The sequence below is a fragment of the Theropithecus gelada genome, chromosome 11 (assembly GCF_003255815.1).
Source record: "Theropithecus gelada isolate Dixy chromosome 11, Tgel_1.0, whole genome shotgun sequence".
In the NCBI taxonomy this organism is placed as follows: Eukaryota; Metazoa; Chordata; class Mammalia; order Primates; family Cercopithecidae; genus Theropithecus; species Theropithecus gelada.
Genome location: NC_037679.1, coordinates 97,836,070 through 97,858,968, shown reverse-complemented (window position 1 = coordinate 97,858,968; position 22,899 = coordinate 97,836,070). Strand labels below are relative to the sequence as shown.

The window sequence follows — 22,899 nt, the reverse complement described above, 5'->3', positions numbered from 1 at the left end:
AGAGACCAACCTGGTGCAAGCAGCAGGGGGCAATGCAAGGGTGTGAACGGAGGGAGACAGGAGTCACTGGGGGCCATCTTGCAGCCTGGCTGTCAGAGTGGGGAGCAGTGCCTGAAACAGAGATAGGCCAAGAGAGGAGAAGGGACCCCTCTGAGCATCTCCATCCCCAGCCGTCTTCTCTTGTCCACTCTCGAGAAGTTCTGGAAGCCAAGTGAGGTCTAGGGCCCTGGCAAGTCGAGTGTGTGAGGTAGGAGGCCGTACTGTGCACACTCAGCCCTGGAGTCGGGTTTGTCAGCCGTTCCCCTACCCGTGACCTGGTCTTCTCAGCTCCATAGCACAGAGGAGGAGCCTCTGCAGGCCCAGAAATGTCCTTGCCCACCTCCCCTACCTGGTAGAGATGTTAGGGTTCAGGCCCGAGCCCCTGCTGCTATCCCTCCTTCAAAGGAGGAGATCAAGGAGCTTAGGATCCCCTGCACAGGCCCACCCCAGGGTGGGGTTCTTCCTTTGAAGGGAATGGGTTTGGGGTAGGGTCGGTTCTATCTGTTCTACTCTGTGGCTGACAGTTTCTCCAAGGGGCTGCAGGTGTCAGCTGTCTGAGCCCAGCCTGAGCTCTGAAATGTGCCTACTCAAACTTCCGTGGGGTGAGGGAGGCCCAGAATCACCCTCTGAGAGTGGCAACAAGTGGTCCTGCAGCCAGGGGAAATGTGGATGGGGTAGACACGGTGTTGATACTCCTCGACTTTGCTTCCCAGAGAATAATCCCAAAGACCCCTCCCATGCTCTCCATCCTCAAACCCTGCCCCCAGCCCCCTTTGCAGAGGGCGTCAGTGCCGCCAAACATACTTCTGGTAAGGAGGCCACCGCAGAGTTGCACCTGGGACTTTCAACTTTCCTACAACCCTGGCTGCCCTAGGTCTCTCAGATCATCTAGTCTCCAGCACTCTGTCTGTAGCCTCTGACACCAGCTTCTCTCTCCTCCCCATCACTTCTTCCCCTGGCTTGGTCTCCTCCTGTTCTACAGCCTAGAGACACAGGATATACGCAGCAAAAATAGCCTCTGGAACTCCCCCTGTCCCATGCTTTCAGACATGTGGTGGGGGCAGATAGCTTGACTTCCATTTCTTCTGTAAAGTGAGGATAGTGACAGTAACACCTACCAAAAAGGTCTGGCGTGTGCAAACGAACGTGAGAGTGCTTGAAACATGGAAAACCATTCTATAGATGTGAGGATCATGGTGCTGCTGAGCCTCAGAAGCTCCAGATGAGGCGGTGGGCCTCACACCCCACTCCATTGTTATGGGAGAAGACTTCTCTTAGCTGCCATCCTGGCCTTTCTTCTTCTTTTTTTATTTTTAATTTTTTTTTAGAGGTGGGGTCTCGTTATGTTGCCCAGGCTGGTGTGCAGTGGCTATTTACAGGCACAATCCCACTACTGATTAGCATGGGAATTGTGACCTGCTGTGTTTCCAACCTGGGCTGGCTCACCCCTCCTCAGGCAATCTGGTTCCCTACTCCCAGGAGGTCACCATGCTGAAGCTGAACTTAGTGCAGACACCTGATCCGTGCAGTGCCCTACAGCCCAGAGCTCCTGGGCTCAAGGCATCCCCTCACTTCAGCCTCCTGAGTAGCTGGGACTACAGGCACTTGGCACCGCGCCCCACCTGGACCTTCTTTTTTTTGTTTTGTTTTGTTTTCATTTTTGTTTTTGTATTTTTAGTAGAGACGGGGTTGTACCGTGTTAGTCAGGATGGTCTTGATCTCCTGACCTCATGATCTGCCCGCCTTGGCCTCCCAAAGTGCTGGGATTACAGGCGTGAGCCACTACCCCCGGTCCTGAACCTTCTTAATGCAGAGGAGAGGCAGTGCAATGAGAGGAACCACCCAGAGATTGGGGTCCAGGTGGGTGAATTCAAATCCCGGTCCACCAGCTATGGTTACTAGCTCTGTGACCTTTGACAACTGAAACTCCTTGGCTAGGCGCAGTGTGACTCATGCCTGTAATCCCAGCACTTTGGGAGGCAGAGGTGGGCGAATCACTTGAGGTCAGGAGTTCGAGACCCGTCTGACCAACATGGTGAAACCCTGTCTGTACTAAAAATACAAAAATCAGCCAGGCGTGGTGGTGCACACCTGTAATCCCAGATATGTGGGAGGCTGAGGCAGGAGACTCGCTCGAACCCCGGAGGCACAGGTTGCAATGAGCCGAGATCACACCACTGCACTCCAGCCTGGGCAACAGAGCAAGACTGTTTTCAAAAAAGAAAGAAAGAAAGAAAGAAAGAAAGAAAGACAGAAAGACAGAAAGCCAGACAGAAAGAAAGAAAATTATCCAATAGCCAGTGGTTGCAGGGAGCAAGAATGAGGAGTCAGCATCTAATGGGTACAGAGTTGCAGTGGGGGAAGATGAAAAATTTCTAGATGGTTGCACAACCATGTGAGTGTACTCAGTCCCACAGAGCAGTACATTTAAAAATGCTTAAAATGGCCAGGCACGGTGGCTCACATCTGTAATCCCAGCACTTTGGGAGGCCAAGGCAGGCAAATCACTTGAGGTCAGGAGTTTGAGACCAGCCTGCCCAACATGGTGAAACCCCGTCTCTACTAAAAACACAAAAATTAGCCGGGTGTGGTGGCGGGCACCTGTAGTCCCAGCTACTTTGAGGCAGGAGAATCGCTTGAACCCAGGAGGCAGAGGTTGCAGTGAGCCGAGATCGTACCATTGCAGTACAGCCTGGGTGATGGAATGAGACTCCGTCTCAGAAAAAAAAAAAAAAAAAAAAAAAAGCTTAAAATGGAAAATTTTATGTTGCATGTATTTTACCACAATAAATTTAATATCAATAAAATATAATATATCAGGAAAATGTTAAACAAGTATTAAGGGTCTTCCAGGGTCAAGGCATCTGTGAGGGTGCTAGGAGTGTAGTGCTAACTAAGACAGACACGGTCACCACTCTGGCCTATGAGCTAGACACTAAGCAGCGAATGACTTCATCGCAACTGGAAAATCAGGGAGAAGCACAGGGGAGTGGGAGATCTTATCACAAGGAAAACTGATTTCAACTGAGGAACCTGAGTAGCCTCTGTGACTCTGGGGAGGAAGTTCTGTGCAGGAGGATGATAGAGCAACAAAATATAAACAGCCCCAATCCTGGCCCTGGAGGACGGCGTGCTGCTCCCTCCCCTCTGCACCACCCACCTCCACACTTCCTAGATGTGAAAAATAACTTCAATCTTGTTGAAGCCTCTATTATTTTGGGTTTTCTTTTGCTTGTAGCAGAACCCAATGCTTACCGATAGACAATTCTCCCAGTTGAAAGAAGGTTCTTTTGTGATAAGATCTCCCAGCACCTTGTGCTTTTTCCTTTGTAGCACTTGTCGAATTGTCATGAAGTTGTTCATGTTTAGTGTCTATGTCATAAGCTGGAGTGGTGACCATATCTGTCTTATTCAGCATCACATCCCCAGCACCTAGCAGAGTGCCTTGGGCTGGTACACGCTTAACTAGGAATGAATGGAGCAGGGCTCAAAACGTCAATGCCTATGAGAGCCTGCCAGGTAATGTAAATGAGAAAAGCAGACTGGCTGTGAACAATAGGGAGACTGGCTGTGAACCATAGGGAGGGTGTTTGCTTTTCAGTCTGAAGGAAGAAGGCCTGAGGAGGATACATTTTCCCCACTTTGAGGAGCAACTCTGAGGTTGCACCTGATACTTTCACTATCATCCATTAACCAAAATTGAGTCACTTGGACACATCCAGCTGTGAGGGGGTCTGGGAAGTATATTTTAAATCTGGGTAGCTAAGAGCTCAGCTAAAAATTGAGGGTTCTATTACCAAGAAGAAGGAGAAAACAGAATTTGGGGACAGCTAACGCAATAGCTGAGATCTCAAGAATGAATAAAAATTACCTAGATCAGTGGTTCTCAGAGTTAAGTGTGGCCTGCAGACCTTTGGGAGTCCCTGAGACCCTTTCAGGGGATCTTCAAGGTCAAGCTATTTTCATAAAAAAATGCACGATGTTATTTTCCTTTGTCACTATGTTGACATTGCAATAATGTTGCAAAAGCAATCTGGATAAAACTGCTGCCTTAGCATAAATGAAGGCAGTGGCGCCAAACCATATGATAGTCATTGCATTCTTCACTGCCAGGTACTTACAGTAAAAAAAGAAAAAAAAAATTAATGCCAGTTTTACTTAAGAATGCCCTTAATGAGGCTGCGCACAGTGGCTCACGCCTGTAATCCCAGCATTTTGGGAGGCCGAGGTGGGCAGATCACCTGAGGTCAGGAATTCAAGACCAGTCTGGCCAACATAGTGAAACCCTGTCTCTACAAAAATACAAAAATTAGCCAGGCATGTTGGCAGGTGCCTGTAATCCCAGTTACTCGGGAGGCTGAGGCGGGAGAATGACGTGAATCCACGAGGCGGAGGTTGCAGTGAGCCGAGATCATGCCACTGCACTTTAGCCTGGGTGACAAAGCAAGACTCCATCTCAAAAAAAAAAAAAAGAGATCGAGACCATCCTGGGCAACATGGTGAAACCCTGTCTCTACTAAAAATACAAAAATTAGCTGGGTGTGGTGGCGCGTGCCTGTAGCCCCAGCTACTTAGGAGGCCAAGACAGGAGAATTGCTTGAACCTGGGAGACAGAGGTTGCAGTGAGCCAAGATCATGCCACTGCACTCCGGCCTGAGCAACAGAGTGAGACTCCCTCTCAAAAAAAAAAAAAAAAAAAAAAAGCCCTTAATGAAGCAGTAAATACTAATTTTATTAAATCTCAACCCTTGAGTACGGTGTGTCATGAAATGAGAAGCAGCACACAGTACTATATGCTACGGATGAAGTACAATGCTGTCAAATAGGGGTACTTGCGTTAACTGCTGGAGTCACAAGCTGAACTAGCCACTTGTTTTCTTTTCTTTTCTTCTTTTCGAGACAGGTTCTCTCTGTCACTCAAGCTGGAGTGCAGTGGCGCAATCACGGTTCACTGCAGCTTCAACTTCCCGGGCTCAAGAGATCCTCCCACCTTGGCCTCCCAAAATGCTGGGATTATAGGCATGAGCCACCATGCCCAGCCCCACTTTTTTCAGACTGGAAAACGCACACTCACATGTGCATCTTTAAATGATCATTGGGGCTGTGGTATAAGAATGGCAACCAGTGAGGAGGCAGGAGCTGTCGTCCAGGCAAGAGACGATATTGGCATCTTGGGTTGGAATGGTGGCAGTAGTGGTAGTGCAGAGCGACTTGGGTAGATTTTGGAGCCATTTAGAAGGTAACATCCATGGGAATTGGAAAATAAATACATGGGAGAAGTTGGGTGAAGGAGGTGTCAAAGATCACACCCAATTTATTTTGCTTGGGCAAGTTGGTGGATGGTGAGCCCCTCACTGAGTGAGAAGCCTGGAGAAGCAGGTTTGGAGGGTGGTAGTACGCAGGTGGTATGCTTAGTTGGGGATGTGTTGAGTTTGCTATGTCTGGTGAGCTTCCCATTGGAGATGTCCAATGGGCAGACGGATACTCACATTGGGAGCTCATGGGAGATATGGGCTAGAGGAAAGCACCTGAGGCCCGGCCAGAGATGCCTAGAGGAACAGAGCCTGGTTAACAGTCACTCCTGGTGTCTCAGATATTCTTTGCTCAGCCCATGCCCTCTCTTCCACACTGGGCCATCTATAAAGCCTCCACAGATACCCCTGGAGGCACCCACTGGACACAGGCCCTCAGGGCCCCGGAGCAAGGAGCTATTTGTGGGCTTGCCACTGCTGTCACCATATGCTGCCAACTGCCTCCCACTTATTCTTTCCCCACAGTCTGGTCAGACATGGCAGTATCACTGATGGAATCTTTCTTGCCATCTTTTTCTTGCCGCTTAACAGTGGCAGTGACACTTTGGCTCCTGCCTGATTCTGGTTAACTTTTTCCCTTGACTTTGGCATTTTCACTTTGACATGTTCCCTGAGAGCCAGGGGGGTGGGGACCCCAGCCCCAGATGGTGACGCTGGGGGCCGGCCCAGGCCTAGGGTGTGGAGGAGCCTCGCCATCGGGCTTCCTGTCTTTCTTCATTTAAGCACGACTCTGCAGAAGGAACAAAGCACTTTCCCCACTGGGCTCCTGGTTGCAAAGCTCCAAGTCCTCACACAGATACACTTGTTTGAGAAGCAGCGGGCAAGAAAGACGCAAGCCCAGAGGTAAGACGGTCAGACTCGGCTTCTTTCCCCGGAGCTGAGAGGGAGGAGAACGTGGGGCAGATGCACAGGAATATGCTCTGCCCAGTTGTCTGCCCACAGCTCTGGCCACTTTCTCTTGCATTTCTCTTGGAACTGGTCATGGGCAGCGATTGCCCACTGGAACTGTGAGCTTCCAGAGGTCAGGGACTGTGCCAGACTCCTCTGCAGCCCCAGCGTGCACAGCTCAGTGTTCAGAGCGGTGGGTGCTCCTCAGAGGAGTATTGACCTAAAGGGCAAGATCAGAGAGGGAGTGAGGACTGGAGACTATCCCAGGCTGGGAAAGGCATGGAAGGCAACTAGTTGTGGGCAGTGGAGGAGAGAAGACTGGAAGAGGGGAAGAGGGGAGAAAAAGAGTGAAGGAGGGGAGGGAAAAAATTAGAAAAATAAATATAAGGTGAGAGGAGACCTATAAAAAAGAAATGATGAGGAAAAACGATAAAAGCAAGAAAAAGAGCAAAAGAAGTGGAATCTAGTCTAGAGAAAATTCTTGCAAAATCAATTTTCCTAATACACAACCTCCAAAAATTGACACCAAATATCATACTTGCAGCATTTCATAAGTCACATGATCTATGTAATAGTCTCTTTTAACTACCTTTTGTGTTTATGTGTGTATTTTTAAATTTTTGTCTACTTTTTTGCTCTTTTAAGATTTTTGAACAATGTCTAAATGCACTTCTGCTTTTTAAATGGTTTATGAAATAGGAAATGATTCGTGAAACAGGAAAGTTAACATTCTCAGAAAGTGCTGAGACTGAGCTTTTGCGTATGAAATGCCCTAAAAGTTGCAGATACATATCCTTAGCTAAATACGTCATTTGAGAAATGGATTCGAAGAGAATTGGTGGTATGGGTTTCATGAGGCCGGGAGAGTTGCAGAAGGAAGTGCAGCTCCTCCTGGGCCTGGCCGGGTGTGAGGGAGAGTGAGGACTCACTATCCCTCCTGACGGGAAGCCCTGTACCATTTCAGCCTCTCCGCCCTCAGGCCTTTCCAGCCCCTGAGACCTGATGGGCTTGAAGTCATGCTATCCCTGGTGTCCTCTGCTTTTCCCGCATAGGCTTCTTCTGGGAGAGAGGTTTCCTGGGGTAGGTTCTGATCTCTCAACATGGAAAGGCCCCGTTCTTGATAATTCAAAGATTTCACTCTGAGTGGGATAGTGCTTCCTGAATGTCCTGCTCTTGTGGGGGACATTTTTATCTGGGCAAGGCTAAGAGTAGGGCCTGATGGGGGAGGTCACTGCTACTTCACATTTTGACAAATAATTCCTTATGTTGTATCAGATGCTGTAGGCTGATACAAAATGGCCGCCGCCCTCAAAGTCAGACGAAGGAGCCCCTGAGGACAGTGTTAGAGACACTCGGGAGATGATTTCCCTCTTTCAATGTGGGAGCACTTATATAGGAGAGGTCTATATCTAGATAAAAACTCCTCCCACCATTGGTGCTAGGCAGAACCTTGAGGGCAGCCCTAGGCCCTGACCCTGGCCGTAATGGCGGGGTGGCGCTGAGGGGAATTGGTTAGACCAACTGTTTTGCACGTTTTACTTTCTATTATTATTTTTGAGACGGAGTCTCGCTGTCTTGCGCAGGCTGGAGTGCAGTGATGCGATCTCCACTCACTACAGCCTCCACCTCCTGGGTTCAAGCGATTCTCCTGCCTCAGCCTGTCGAGTAGCTGGGATTACAGGCGCCCAACACCACGCCTGGCTACTTTTTGTATTTTTAGTAGAGACCAGGTTTCACTATGTTGGACAAGCTGGTCTCAAACTCCTGGCCTCAAATGATCTGCCCGCCTTGGCCTCCCAAAGTGCTGGCATTACAGATGTAAGCCACCACAGTGGGCCAGTCTTGCACACTGTAGACACTCAATAAATGTTTGTTGAATGAAATAACTGTGATGGGCCGGGCATGGTGGCCCACACCTGTAATCCCAGCCCTTTGAGAGGCCGAGGCAGGAGGATGGCTTGAGTCTGGGAGTTTGAGACGAGCCTGGGCAACATGGTGAAACCCCCATCTCTACAAAACCCACAAAAGTTAGCTGGGCATGGTAGTGTGTGCCTGTGGTTCCAGCTACTTGGGAGGCTAAGGTGGGAGCATTGCTTGGGCCTGGGAGATGGAGGCCACAGTGAGGCCTGACTGTGCTACTGCACTCCAGCCTGGGCGAGAGTGAGGCCCTGTCTCAAAATAACTTTGATGAAGGTGGGGAATCAGAGGCAGAGGGGCAGGAGTCTGGGTTTGCAAAGCGCTGAGTTTGAGCTCTGTTCTGTATCTTTGAGGGGATGAGGGGAGGAGGGTGGGCACGGTTCCCCCGATGTAGGTGTCTGAGGCGAAGAAGAGGATGGCAGAGGTTGCAGCCACCAACCACAAGAGTTCCTTAGAGGGGTCACAGTCTCTAGGAAGTTTATAGGAAGCCAGTCAGCAGTAGAGAGGGTGAACGCGGTGGGGCACATCCCGCGGCTGGGCTTGAGTGGGCTGCTTGGGGGTTATGGAGAGAAGATAAAAGTGCCTGTGGGACCACAGACTCTCGCTGTGGTGGAGCTGGGCCCTCTTACCCTCCCAAGCCTCGCTCCTCGTCCCATCCCTGGGGGCCAGGGGTGAGGGCAGCAGGAACCTCAAGGCTCTGAGAGAGTGCGTGGTGTGTGTTGCCATTTTGGTCTCATCTCTTTCTCAGTCTCTCTTTGCCTCACTTTGGATCTATGCTCTGTGCATCTGTCTTGCTTCTCAGAATTTCTTCTTTTCCTCTTTTTTTGTACTACCCTGCGCTTTGTGTGTGATTGTGGATTGTGTGTGCGTAGCTGTTGCTTTAACAAGCTGCTCCAGGTCTCTCCCTCCCACATCTTTCCCTCCCCTCCTCCCTTGAGGCCTCTGTGCATTCTGGGGAAATCTGTCCATTTCCTTTTGTCCACGGTGTCCCTCCCACCCTGCAGCCGGCTCCCTCACATCCACCCTGGGCTGCAGGCGTGCTCGGCAGCCTCCCCACAGATCAAAGCTTGTCCAGGGTCTATATTGCTGCCAAAGGCCAGGAGGCCTGTGTACAGACCGGAAGCAGCTAGAGCTTAGTGGCAGCTGGAGAGGGGAAGATTATAAAGGAGGAGAGGCAAGGGGCATTCCAGGGGAGCCCGGAAGAGCCAGCACGACCTCCTGGCATATGAGGCACAGAGGAAGACAGACACAGACACAGGGAGCTGCAGGCTGGGGGCATAAGCTGGGGGCTGGGAAGCATAGATACAGAAATGCACAGATGTGAGCTGAGAAGCAAGCAGAGAGAGAGAGAGAGAGAGAGAGAGAGAGAGACGTGCTAGGGCTTGAGGGACCAGAGAGCCCTCCCAACCTCTCTCGGAGTGCTGGTCTACAGGATGCTACCGTACTAGGGTAAGGCACCTCTGGGGACGCTGAGTATGGGAATCAAAGGCCAGATCTCTGCGGTGGCAGCGGAAGCCCAAAGCACCAAAGCAAGCATGCTGGAAACCCACAGCCTCCTCCACTTAGCAGAGCCTTGGGGTGAGATGAGGCAGAACAGGGAGCTGGAGGCAGGGAGGTGGCTGTCTGCACAGGCCTCAGGACCATGGAGCAGGGGGAGTCAAAACAGCCACCATGTGGGGAAGGGTCAAGAATGCCTCTAGTCTTCCCCAGGCATCTTATCAGGGTAAGCTGGATTTGGACCCCAGAGAAGGGATATCCTATATGGAGACTTCCCCTCTTTCACTCCCTGCTCACCAAGGACACAGTCAGTCTGGGATGGGGGACAGTGGGAACCACTCTTTGGTATGAGGCTACTCCTATTCTACTCTTCTCACTGCAGCCTTCCCCTAGATGCCTCCTGTGCTGCATGCTAACCTGTAGACACTTCACCATGGCTGGTGGCTAGTCTCCCTTCCTCGTTTCTCAGAACCTCCTTCCTGACCTCTTTTCTTCCTACTTCCCTGGTTTAAACAAAATTGTTATCTATTTATCTATCTCTTTTTTTTTTTTTTTTTTGAGACAGAGTCTTACTCTGTCACCCAGGTTGGAGTGCAGTGGCGTGATCTTGGCTCACTGCAACCTCCACCTCCTGGGTTCAAGTGATTCTCCTGAGTAGCTGAGATTACAGGTGCCCGCCACCATCCCCAGCTATTTTTTTTGTATTTTTAGTAGATACGGGGATTTCACGATGTTGGACAGGCTGGTCTCGAACTCCTGGCCTCAAGTGATCTGCCTGCCTCGGCCTCCCAAGGTGCTGGGATTATAGGCATGAGCCACCGCGCCCAGCACCCGGCTTCTATCTATCTATCTATCTATCTAATCTATCTATCTATCTATCTATCTATCTATCTATCTAATCTATCTATCTATATCTATCTATATCCATCTATGATAGACAGATAGCTTTATATATGTATCCTAGCTATTGATCTATCTTATATATCTATCTCTTTTTTTTTTTTTGAGACGGAGTCTCACTCTGTTGCCCAGGCTGGAGTGCAGTGGTAGGATTTCGGCTCACTGCAACCTCCGCCTCCCGGGTTCAAGTGATTCTCTTGCCTCAGCCTCCCAAGTAGCTGAGATTACAGACGTGCATCACCATGTCCAGCTAATTTTTGTACTTCTAGTAGAGATGGAGTTTCACCATGTTGGCCAGGCTGGTCTCCCGACCTCAGGTGATCCACCCACCTTGGCCTCCCAAAGTGCTGGGATTACAGGTGTGAGCCACTGCATCCAGCCTTATGTATCTATCTTATCTGTCTGACTGTCTAATCTAGTCCATCTATTTATCTTATCTATCATCTATTTATCTAATCTATCTGTCTATATGGCTTTTTTGTTTGTTTGTTTGTTTGTTTTTGAGACAGAGTCTTGCTCTGTCACCTAGGCTGGAGTGCAGTGGCGCAATCTCAGCTCACTGCTGAACCTCTGCCTCCTGGATTCTAAGTGATTCTCCTGCCTCAACCTTTGGAGTAGCTGGGATTATAGGCCCATGCCACCATGCCCGACTAATTTTGTATTTTTAGTAGAGAAAGTTTTCACCATGTTGGTCAGGCTTGTATCGAACTCCTGACCTCAGGTGATCTACCCGCCTAAGCCTCCCAAAGTGCTGGGATTACAGCTGTGAGCCACCGTGTCCGGCCCTCTACGTCTGTCTTTATCGTTTATCTATCTATCTGTCTGTCTGTCTATCTATCTATCTATCTATCTGTCTATCTATCTGTCTATCTATCTATCATCTATCCATCCATCCTAATCTGTTTTATCTATCTTATTAATCATCTATCTAATCTGTCTGTGTGTTTATCTAATCTATGTATCTAATCTATCAATCTATCATCTAATCTTTCTAATATATCTAATCTATTTGATCTATCTATCTATCTATCTATCTATCTACCTACCTACCTGTCTCTCTCAAGCACCTACCACATATTAAGCCCTGGCTACCTCCTCTCCCAGACAGATTGAGTCACAGGAGGCAGCTGACAAAGATGGAGTCACTTTCTTTTCTTCTCCTAAACCCCAGTAGGAGGACCGATTCCCCATACCTTCTGAGTGCTCCATTCCTCTCCATGGATTGTGTCTTAGTGCCCAGCAGGAAACACAGTCCACCTCCCATGGTTCAAGAGACTGTAAAAAGGGGGTTATTCATAGAGGTTAAGGGAATCAACCAACTTCTTGAAGCACAGACACAGTTAACAGCAAGAAGAGTCCTGAGGAAGTGAAAATGGTATTTCTGGAACCCAGAGAGTGCTTGTGCTCTGGATAAGGGGCCACCCCACAGAAGTTGTGGAGGGGCAGGGCTGCAGGTGGGGATGAACACACAGCTATTGACAGAGAATATGTCCAGGACAGGGATAGAGTAGGGAAAATATCCCAGCCTCTTTCCCCCACCCTACCATCTCATCTCTGACAGGCACTTCCCACTGGCCAGCCCCAGTTGGTGCTGGAGGGCAAGAGAGCCTATGAGCCATGTGTGGCTGTCAGGCCCTTGGTGGAGAGCCACAGACAGGGTGGAGAGTGGCTGGCAGGGCCCCGGGGGGATGAACAGCATGGATTGGGATGACTTGGCTTCATCTATGCCAGAGCTGGGTGTGTGCACACACTTCAGCGACCCATTTAAGAAACAGAATTAATATGGTGAGCACAGAAAGAAGAAATCAGTGCCTTTTCCTCCTCCATACAATTCAATTTGGCTTAAGTTACCGAAAGCCATCCCAAGTCCTCTGTCTGTCTCAGCTGCTGCCAGGCTGGTGGTGGCCACACAGCTGGCTAGACTGTCATCTCTGTCCTCAAGGGGCTCAAGCTGGTGGAGGAGAGTTGAGAAACCAAATCACTACACACAAGGTAGAAGGTGGAACGCACCCAGGAGCATGTCAACGGGGTGCTGTGGGACTTCAGAGTAGGCAGATCGTCACCAAACTTCAATGACAAAGGTGCCACTGGGGGAAAGAAGGACCAAGCTTGGAAGACAGAGTAAGTCTGGAGGCAGGATCCTGTCTCACCAGCAGGGGCCAGGTGCAGGCTGACCCCTTCCCCAGGCAGTCACCTCTCTGAGCTCGCTTTATATCCTGGGCCTGGGTTCAAAGACACTTGAGCCCTGCTCCAACCCTCCTTTGAGGTGCTATCTCGGAGCCCTTTCTATAATCACTGCTCCAATCCCATGTCATCTGGTCCCCAGTTACTACATCAAGCTTCCGAAAGCTCTACATAGACCATGTCACATCTCTGCTCAAAAATCAGCAGTGGGTCCCATCACCTCCAGGACAAAGCTCCAGCTCTTTGACCTGCCTGTCAATATTTGCAATCATGACCTGCAAAAATTAGCTGGGTGTTGTCATGAAAGGATCACTTGAGCCCAGGAGTTCCAGGCTGCAAAGACCTATGATTGCACCACTGCGCTCTGGCCTGGGTGACAGAGTGGATCTAAACTAAAAATAAAAAGATTTACAGTCAAGCCCCAAATGCTTTTCCCATACCTTCTTCCACCATCTCCTCCCTGAGCCCTCTCTTTCCCCCAAAGCCTCCTCGCACATCCCTGCCACCTTCGCACACCTCAGAATGGGGATGCCTCTCCCCTTTCCTTTCCATCTAACTTACGGTTTTCAAACTTGAGCGTGATCAGTCACCTGGAGATTTATGAAAACCCAGATGACCAGACCCACCCCTAGTTTCTGATTCAGCAAGTCTAGGGTAGGGCCGAGGATTTGCATTTCTAACAAGTTCCCAGGTCATGTTGCCGCTGCTGCTGATCCAGGACTTTGGGAATCGCTCCTCTAACCTACAGCCGTCCATTCCCCAGGGTCCATTCAGAGCCTCTGTGCCCTGCCCCCTCCACCCCCAGTCTCACTTGTCTGCCAAACACACAGGAATCTCTTCTTCATCCAAACCCTGGACCAACGCCTTCTGCTTGGCCCACTCAGAGGCCTTGTAGGGTTGGTCTGATATTGGACAGAGAAATGGTCCTCTGCTCTTTCTCCCCTGACCTCTCTGAAAGGGGCCTGCCCTCCACACCTGTGGGTATTTCTTGCAAGGTGGAGACTGAGAGACTGAGAAAAGAAATAAGACACAGAGACAAAGTATAGAGGAAGAAAATGGGGCCCAGGGGACCAGCGCTCAGCAAGTGAGGACCTGCACTGGTGCTGGTCTCTGAGTTCCCTCAGTATTTATTGATCACTATCTTTACTATGTCGGCAAGGGGAATGTGGTGGGGCTCTAGGGTGAAGGTGAGGAGAGGGTCAGCAGAAAAACATGTGGGCAAAGACTCTGTGTCATAAATAAGTTTAAGGAAAGGTGCTGTGCCTGGATGTGCATATAGGCTAGATTTATGTTTAACTTTACACAAACATCTCAGTGCAGTAAAGAGTAACAGAGCAGTGTTGCCGCCATGATGTATCGCCTCCAGCCATAAGGCAGTTTTCTCCTCTCTCAAAATGGAATGTATGATCGGTTTTACACCGAGTCATTCCATTCCCAGGGACGCGCAGGACACAGATACCTTCCTCTTATCTCAACCACATAGAGGCCTTCCTCTTTCACTAATCCTCCTCAGCGCAGACCCTTTACGGCTGTGGGGCTGCGGGGCTGTAAGGTCTTTCCCTTCCCGTGGGGCCATATCTCAGGCTGTCTCAGGGGGGAAATCCTGGACAATACCCAAGCTTTCTCGTGCAGGGGTTCCTGCAGCTTTCCACAGTGCATTGTGTCTCTGGTTAATAGAGAATGGAGAATGGCGATGACTTTCACCAAGCATACTGCCTGCAAGAACTTTTTTTTTTTTTTTGAGATGGAGTCTCGCTGTCACCCAGGCTGGAATGCAGTGGCGTGATCTCAGCTCGCTGCAAGCTCCACCTCCCGAGTTCACGCCATTCTCCTGCCTCAGCCTCCCGAGTAGCTGGGACTACAGGCGCCCGCCACCATGCCCGGCTAATTTTTTTGTATTTTTAGTAGAGATGGGGTTTCACCGTGTTAGCCAGGATGGTCTCGATTTCCTGACCTCGTGATCTGCCCGCCTCGGCCTCCCAAAGTGCTGGTTTTACAGGCGTGAGCCACCGCGCCCGGCCTGCAAGAACTTTTTTAAAGCACTTCTTGCACAGCCCTAGATCCATTAAACCTTGATTCAATATAGCACATGTTTTTGTGAGCACAGGTTTGGGACAAAAGTTACAGATTAATAGCATCTCAAAGCAGAACAATTTTTCTTAGTACAGATCAAAACGGAGTTTCTTATGTCTTCTTTTTTTTTTTTTTTTTTTTTTTTTTTTCCCCGAGACGGAGTTTTGCTCTTGTTGCCCAGACTGGACTGCAATGACACAATCTCAGCTCACGGTAACCTCTGCCTCCCGGGTTCAAGCAATTCTCCCGCCTCAGCCTCCCTAGTAGCTGGGATTACAGGCGTGTGCCATTGCGCCTGGCTAATTTTGTATTTTTAGTAGAGCCGGGGTTTCTCCATGTTGGTCAGGCTGTCATGAACTCCTAACCTCAGGTGATCCGCCTGCCTCGGCCTCCCAAAATGCTGGGATTACAGGCGTGAGCCACCGCAGCCGGTCAATGTCTTCCTTTTTCTACACAGACACAGTAACAATCTGATCTCTCTTTCTTTTCCCCACACCTCTCACACTATATCAGGCCCCAATCCTTGGGAATGTCACCTTAGAACTGTCCCACACATTCCCACAGCCACTTGGCTCAGGCCCTTTGTTCACCAGGATGGTTGCAGTCCTGCCTTTGGTGCCTCACCTCCTCCAGTTCTTTCACTCAGCAGCTTCAGGGGTCCACGTGGCAAATCTAATCACCTTCTTTTCTATAGAAAATCCTCTGCTGGCTCTCTACTGCCCAGGATCCAGTCCCAGCATCTCAGCACGGCCTTCAAGCATTTCCACGTCCTGGCCTGGCTCCATGGTCTCCCCACCAATTTGTCACCTTCTCCGTGCATCCTTTTCTGATCCCCTCTTCACTCATCCCAGCAAAGAGCCCCCCTCCTGGCCTGGGCATAGCATTTCGTGGTGTGTATCTCTGAGCATCCAGTTAGGGGTGTGTAAGTTTAGTTTGTTACCAACTGATGTTGTGAAGTCCCAAATTGTTGGTGCCACAAACAAAGAATTGGACATGACACACACAAATAGCAAAACAGCAAAAAGTTTATTAAGCACGGTACAATCCACTATGGATCGAGGATGACCTGCGAATGGTGTCAGCATTGGTTTGTTATATTTCATGCCTTTTCTATGTGTCTTTTTCTCTTCTTCCTCAAGCTGCCTAATCTTTAGCTGGCATGTGCCTTTTGATTGACAGGTGAGTTGCTTAGTTTCTTGGCCTCTGTGTGCTTGCGTGTCACCTCCTTCCCATAATTTTAAGTACATGCATGATATGCACTCTGTATGCATGAACCTTAAGTAGCCAATTACTATATGGGGTCATTTTAAGGATATCTTCTTTTCTCTGGAGTACATGTGCTTTTTTTTTTTTTTTTTTTTGAGGAGTCTCGTTCTGTCCTCCAGGCTAGAGTGCAGTGGCACAATCTCGGCTCACTGCAACCTCCACCTCCCTGGTTCAAGTGATTCTCCTGCCTCAGCCTCCTGAGTACCGACTACAGGTGTATGCCACCACGCCCGGCTCATTTTTGTATTTTTAGTAGAGTCGGGGTTTCACCATGTTGGCCAGGCTGATCTTGAACTCCTGACCTCAAGTGATCCACCCACCTCGGACTCCCAAAGTGCTGGGATTACAAGCATGAGCCACTGCACCCAGCCCAGTACATGCCCATCTCTTAGGAGCTGCTCCTTACTGGTTTGGTTTGGATCTAGCCAGCCATGGGGCTCCTTATTCACTTATTTATCTTACTTCTGTTTTTGCTCACTTCCTTCTTTCCCTTGCTTGTGCTCCTACTCATTCCTTCCTTAATCCAACCTCCAATTCCCTCTGCTGTTCTCCTGCCTCAAGTTCACTGGGCTGGCTGCAAGGGTCCTGAGGGAGAGGTTGCATGTGGCCCCTCTATACTCCAGGTCAAATAAATGTTTGCTGACTAATGATTGGTATTTCCCTCAGGCCCTGCCATTTCTGCGGGCTCAGGTCCCTACTGGCTCAAGCCCCTGCCTCCCTCAGCAAGGCCACAATGAACCGGGGAATCCCTTTTAGGCACTTGCTTCTGGTGCTGCAACTGGGTAAGTTCTCAGACCTGGGGTCTCAATGCAGATGGCGTGGGAGGAAAGGCAAAGGTGGAGGATGGGGTAGAGGGGGACAGCGGCAGCATTGAGACCTGACTCCTTTCTTTTCCACCCAGCGCTACTCCCAGCAGTCACCCAGGGAAAGAAAGTGGTGCTGGGCAAGAAAGGGGATACAGTGGAACTGACCTGTAATGCTTCGCAGAAGAAGAACACACAATTCCACTGGAAAAACTCCAACCAGATAAAGATTCTGGGAAATCAGGGCTCCTTCTTAACTAAAGGTAGGGCTCCCTGGACCCCATCCAGGGAGGAAAACACAGTATGGATTGAAAGCCTTTGGTGTCTGAGATCTGCTCTTAGTTAAACTCTGGGATCCCAGAGGGCTGGGGTTGACAGCAACTCAGTGGCATTCTTGTCCAGAGTTTCCCTACACCAACTGCTGGTGGCCCAGGGAAAGGCTGTTGGTGGTATGTTAATTTGAATATTTTAATATTCATGAACTTATTTTAGTGAGTTTTACAACAATCACTACCACTTAAAACCCATGATTTCTTGAGTATTGTTGCTACAGACCCATGTAGACAATATTTTGCACATTGACTCATATCTGTAATCCTAGCACTGTGGGAGGCCGAGGCCGGAGGATTGCTTGAGTCCAGGAGTTCAAGACCACCCTGAGAAACATAGTGAGACTCTGTCTCTACAAAAAAAAAATATATATATATATATGTGTGTGTGTGTATATATATATATATATATTTTGAGACAAGGTCTGGTTCTATCACCCAGGCTCCATTGCAGTGGTGTGATCTCGGCTCGCTGCAATCTCCACCTCCCAGGCACAAGTCATCCTCCCACCTCAGCCTCCCGAGTAGTTGGGACTACAGGCATGCACCACCATGCCTGGCTAATTTTTGTATTTTTTGTAGAAACAGGGTTTCACCATGTTGGCCAGGCTGGTCTCGAACTCATGAGCTCAAGTGATCCACTAACCTTGGCCTCTCAGAGTGCTGGAATTACATGCTGAGCCAAAAAAAAATTTTTAATTAAAAAAAAAAGGCTAGCTGTAGTGGCTCACACCTGTAATCCCAGCACTTTGAGAGGTTGAGGTGGGCAGATCACCGCAGGTTAGGAGTTCAAGACCAGCCTGGCCAACATGGTGAAACCTGGTCTCTACTAAAAATACAAAAATTAGCCAGGCGTGGTGGTGCAGGCCTGTATTCCCAGCTACTCAGGAGGCTGAGGCAGGAGAATCACTTGAACCTGGGAGGCAAAGGCTGAAGTGAGCTGAGATTGCACCATTGCACTCCAGCCTGGGTGACAGAGCAAGACTCCATTTTAAAAAAAAAAAAAAAAAGTTGTAGAATTATTATTATTATTTTATTTATTTATTTATTTATTTGAGACGGAGTCTCATTCTGTCGCCCAGGCTGGAGTGCAGTAGCGTGATCTTGGCTCACTGCAACCTCTGTCTCCCGGGTTCAAGCAATTCTCCTGCCTCAGCCTCCTGAGTAGCTGGGACTACAGGCATGTGCCACCATGCCTGGCTAATTTTTTGTTCTTTTAGTAGAAACAGGGTTTCACTGTGTTAGTCAGGCTGGTCTTGATCTCCTGACCTCATGATCCACCCGCCTTGGCCTGCCAAAGTGCTGGGATTACAGGCATGAGTCACTGTGCCTGGCCCAGAATTTTTTTTTTCTACTTTTTTTTTGAGGCAAACTCTCGATCTGTTGCCCAGGCTGGAGTGCAGTGGGCATGATCTTGGCTCACTGCAAGCTCTGTCTCCCAGGTTAAAGCCATTCTCCTGCCTCAGCTTCCTGAGTAGCTGGGACTACAGGCTTGTGCCACCATGCCTAATTTGTGTATTTTTAGTAGTGACAGGGTTTCATCATATTGGCCAGGTTGGTCTCGAACTCCTCACCTCAAGTGATTTGCCTGCCTTAGCCTTCCAAAGTGCTGGAATTATAGGCATGAGCTACTGCACTCGGCCTTTTCTCCTGATTTAAAGTATTATATGCTCATCACAAAATATTTGGTCAATGAAGGAAAGAACATGGAGGAAAATCAAATGCATGCATACTTCTACCACTCAGAGATATCCTCTGCTAACATTTTGATTTATTTTCATCCAATGTTTCTTTTTTTTTTTTTTTCCTTTTTGAGACAGGGTATTACTCTGTTGCCCAGGCTGGAGTGCAGTGGCATGACCACAACACATTGCAGGCTCAAGTTATCCTCCCACGTCAGTCTTCCGGGAGCTGGGACTACAGGTGCACGCCACCATGTTCATCTAATTTTTAATTTTTTGTAGAGATGAGATTTCACCATGTTGCTCAGGCTGGTCTTGAATTCCTAGGCTCAAGTGATCCCATTTTGGCCTCCCAAAGTGCTGGGAAAATAGGTATAAGCCACTGCATGTGGCCTATTTTCTTCCAGTCTTGGTCAGTGTGGATAATATTATATATATAATTATGTAAATGATATCATACTGTATATACCTGTTATCCTACTCCTTCCTTAAGCTATACCATAATGAGACTATCAATTATTAGACTAACTTTTTTTTTTTTTGAGACGGAGTCTTGCTCTGTCGCCCAGGCTGGAGTGCAATGGCACGATCTCAGCTCACTGCAACCTCTGCCTCCCAAGTTCAAGCAATTCTCTTGCCTCAACCTCCCAAGTAGCTGGAACTACAGGCATGCGCCACCACGCCCAGCTAATTTTTGTATTTTTTTAGTTTAGTCTCTTAGGAATGCCATAGCAAAATACCATAGACTGGGTGGTTTAAACAACAGAAATTTATTTATTTATTTATTTATTTATTTATTTATTTTTTTTTTTTTTGAGACGGAGTCTCGCTCTGTCTCCCGGGCTGGAGTTGCAGTGGCCGGATCTCAGCTCACTGCAAGCTCCGCCTCCTGGGTTCACGCCATTCTCCTGCCTCAGCCTCCCGAGTAGCTGGGACTACAGGCGCCGCCACCTCGCCCGGCTAGTTTTTTGTATTTTTTAGTAGAGACGGGGTTTCACCATGTTCACCAGGATGGTCTCGATCTCCTGACCTCGTGATCCACCCGTCTCGGCCTCCCAAAGTGCTGGGATTACAGGCTTGAGCCACCGCGCCCGGCCAACAACAGAAATTTATTTATCACAATTCTGATTTCAGGATGCTAGCATGGTCAGATTATGAGGGATCTCTTCCTAGTTTGCAGGCAGTTGCCTTCTTGCTGTGTCCTCACATAGCAGAGAGAAACAGAGGAAAACTTTCTCTTTTTTTGAGATGGAGTTTCGCTCTGTTGCCCAGGCTGGAGTGCAGTGGCCCGATCTTGGCTCACTGCAATCTCTGCTTCCTGGGTTCAAGCGATTCTCCTGCCTCAGCCTCCCGAGTAGCTGCGTTTACAGGCACATGCCACTGCACTCGGCTAATTTTTTTGTATTTTTAGTAGAAACGAGGTTTCACCATGTTGGCCAGGGTACTCTAGAACTCCTGACCTCAAGTGATCCTCCTGCCTCAGTCTCCCAAAGTGCTGGGATTACAGGCATGAGCCACCGCACTCGGCCTCCTTGTGTGTGTGCGTGTTTTTATGTGTTTTTTTTCCTCAGACAGAGCCTCACTCGTATTGCCCAGGCTGGAGTGCAATGGCATGATCTCAGCTCACTGCAACCTTCACCTACCAGGTTCAAGCGATTCTCCTGCTTCAGCTTCCCAAGTAGCTGGGATTATAGTGCCTGCTACCACACCCGGCCAATTTTTGTGTTTTTAGTAGAGACGGGGTTTCACTCTGTTGGTCCGGCCAGCCTTGACCTCCTGACCTCAGATGATCCATCCACCTCAGCCTCCCAAAGTGCTGGGATTACAGGCATGAGCCACCACGACCAGTGAGAAAGAAAGCTTTTTGATGTCTTTTCCTATAAGGACACTAATCCCATCATGATGGCCCCATTCTCATAACCTCATCTAAACTGAATTACCTCCCAAGGGCCACATATCAAAATATCATCACACTGAGGGTGAGGGCTTCAACATGTGGATTTGTAGGGGACTCAATTTGGTCCATAGTATTCTGCACTGCCCCCTCAAATTTGTGTCCTTATTACATGAAAAATGCATTCATTCCATCTCAATAGCCTCCAAAGTCTTAACTCATTCCAGCATCAACTCCAAAGTCTAATGTCCAAAGTTTCATCTACATAGCATCTAAGTCAGGGCTTGGTGGCATGCACCTGTAGTTCCATCTACTCAGGAAGCTGAAGTGGAGGATCGTTTGAGCCTAGAAGTTCGAGACCAGCTTGGTCAACATTGTGAAACTTGTCTCTAAAAAACAAAATCAATAAATAAATGGAATTTTAAAATGTCATCTAAATCAGGTATGGGTGAGACTTGAGATACGGTTCATCCTGAGGCAAAATTTCTTTCCAGCTGTGAACCTGTGAAACCAGGCAAGTTATGTGTATCTAAAACACAATGGTAGACAGGCATAGGATAGATGTTCTCATTCCAAAAGGCTCACTGGGATGGCAGTGTTATCTCCATGGTTCTCCACACCATTTTCACAATTTTGCTGTAAATCTAAAACTGTTCTTAAGAAGTTTGTTACAAAAAGATATCCAAATAAGCCCCAGGAAGGCAGGAAAAAGAAACAAGAAAACAAAATAAGCAGAAAACAAAATAAAATGACAGATTCAAGCCCTAACATATCAATAATTACAGTCAATGTAAATGGTCTAATACATCTATTAAAATACAAAAATCGATAGAATGAATTTAAAAGCACAATTCAACAATATGCAGTTTATAAGAAACTCACTTCAAAAATAATGATATAGGGCAGGCCGCGGTGGCTCATGCCTTTAATCCCAGCACTGTGGGAGGGTGAGGCTGGCAGGTCACTTGAGGTCAGGGGTTCGAGACCAGCCTGGCCAACACGGTGAAAACCTGTCTCTACTAAAAATACGAAAAAAAAAAAAAAAATTAGCCAGATGTGGTGGTGCATGCCTGTAATCCCAGCTACTCGGGAGGCTGAGGTGGGAGAATCACTTGAACCCGGGAGGTGGAGGCCGCAATGAGCTATTGTACCACTGCACACCAGCCTGGGTGACAGAGCGAGGCCCTGTCTCAAGAAAAACAAACAGGTTGGGTGAGGTAGCTGACACCTGTAATCCCAGCATCTTGGGAGGCTGAGGCAGGCAGATCACTTGAAATCAGGAGTTCAAGACCAGCTTGGACAACATGGTGAAACACTATCTCTGCAAAAAATACAAAAATTAGCTGGATGTGATGGTGTGAGCCTGTAATCCTAGCTACTCAGGAGACTGAGGCACAAGAATCACTTGAATCCAGGAGGTGGAGATTGCAGTGAGCCAAGATTGTGCCACTGCACTCTAGCCTGGGCAACACAGCAAGACTTTGTCTCAAAAAAAAAAAAGGAAAAACAAACAAACCAATAATAAATTTAAAAAATAGGCCAGACACGGTGGCTCACGCCTGTAATCCCAGCACTCTGGGAGGCAAGGTGGGCAGATCATGAAGTCAGGAGTTTGAGACCAGCCTGGCCAACATGGTGAAACCTCGTCTCTACCAAAAATACAAAAATTAACCAGGCATGGTGGTGGGCGCCTGTAATCCCAGCTATTCAGGAGGCTGAGGTAGGAGAATTGCTTGAACCCAGGAGGTGGAGGTTGTGGTGAGTTGAGACCGCGCCATTGCTCGCTCTGAGTGACAGAGTGAGACTCCGTCTCAAAAAATAAATAAATAAAACAAAAATAAATAAATAAATAAAGACCAGGTGATGTGGCTCATGCCTGTAATTCCAGCACTTTGGGAGGCCGAGGCAGGCAGATCATGAGGTCACAAGATGGAGACCATCCTGGCTAACACGGTGAAACCCTGCCTCTACTAAAAATACAAAAAGCCGGCTGTGGTGGTATGCACCTATAGTCCCAGCTACTTGGGAGGCTGAGGCAGGAGAATCGCTTGAACCCAGGAGGCAGAGGTTGCAGTGAGATGAGATTGCGCCACTGCACTCCAGCCTAGGCGACAG

General features: G+C 48.6%; 1 protein-coding gene across 5 annotated transcripts in view; it reads left to right on the top strand.

The window, feature by feature from the left end:
* Positions 1-6,007: 6,007 nt before the first annotated feature.
* Positions 6,008-22,899, top strand: part of CD4 (CD4 molecule) — a 34,290-nt gene continuing 17,398 nt past the window's right edge. For 4 of the 5 annotated variants that reach the window (XM_025401286.1, XM_025401283.1, XM_025401284.1 and 1 more), the window contains exon 1: positions 6,008-6,194. Coding sequence is in view for 1 of the 5 variants with exons in the window: in XM_025401282.1 (XP_025257067.1) it covers positions 16,810-16,858; positions 16,978-17,142 (214 nt within the window). In the remaining 4 variants the exon portion in view is untranslated. Of the gene's footprint in view, positions 6,195-16,742; positions 16,859-16,977; positions 17,143-22,899 lie in introns of all 5 variants that reach the window. The other variant, XM_025401282.1, reaches the window with a different exon arrangement.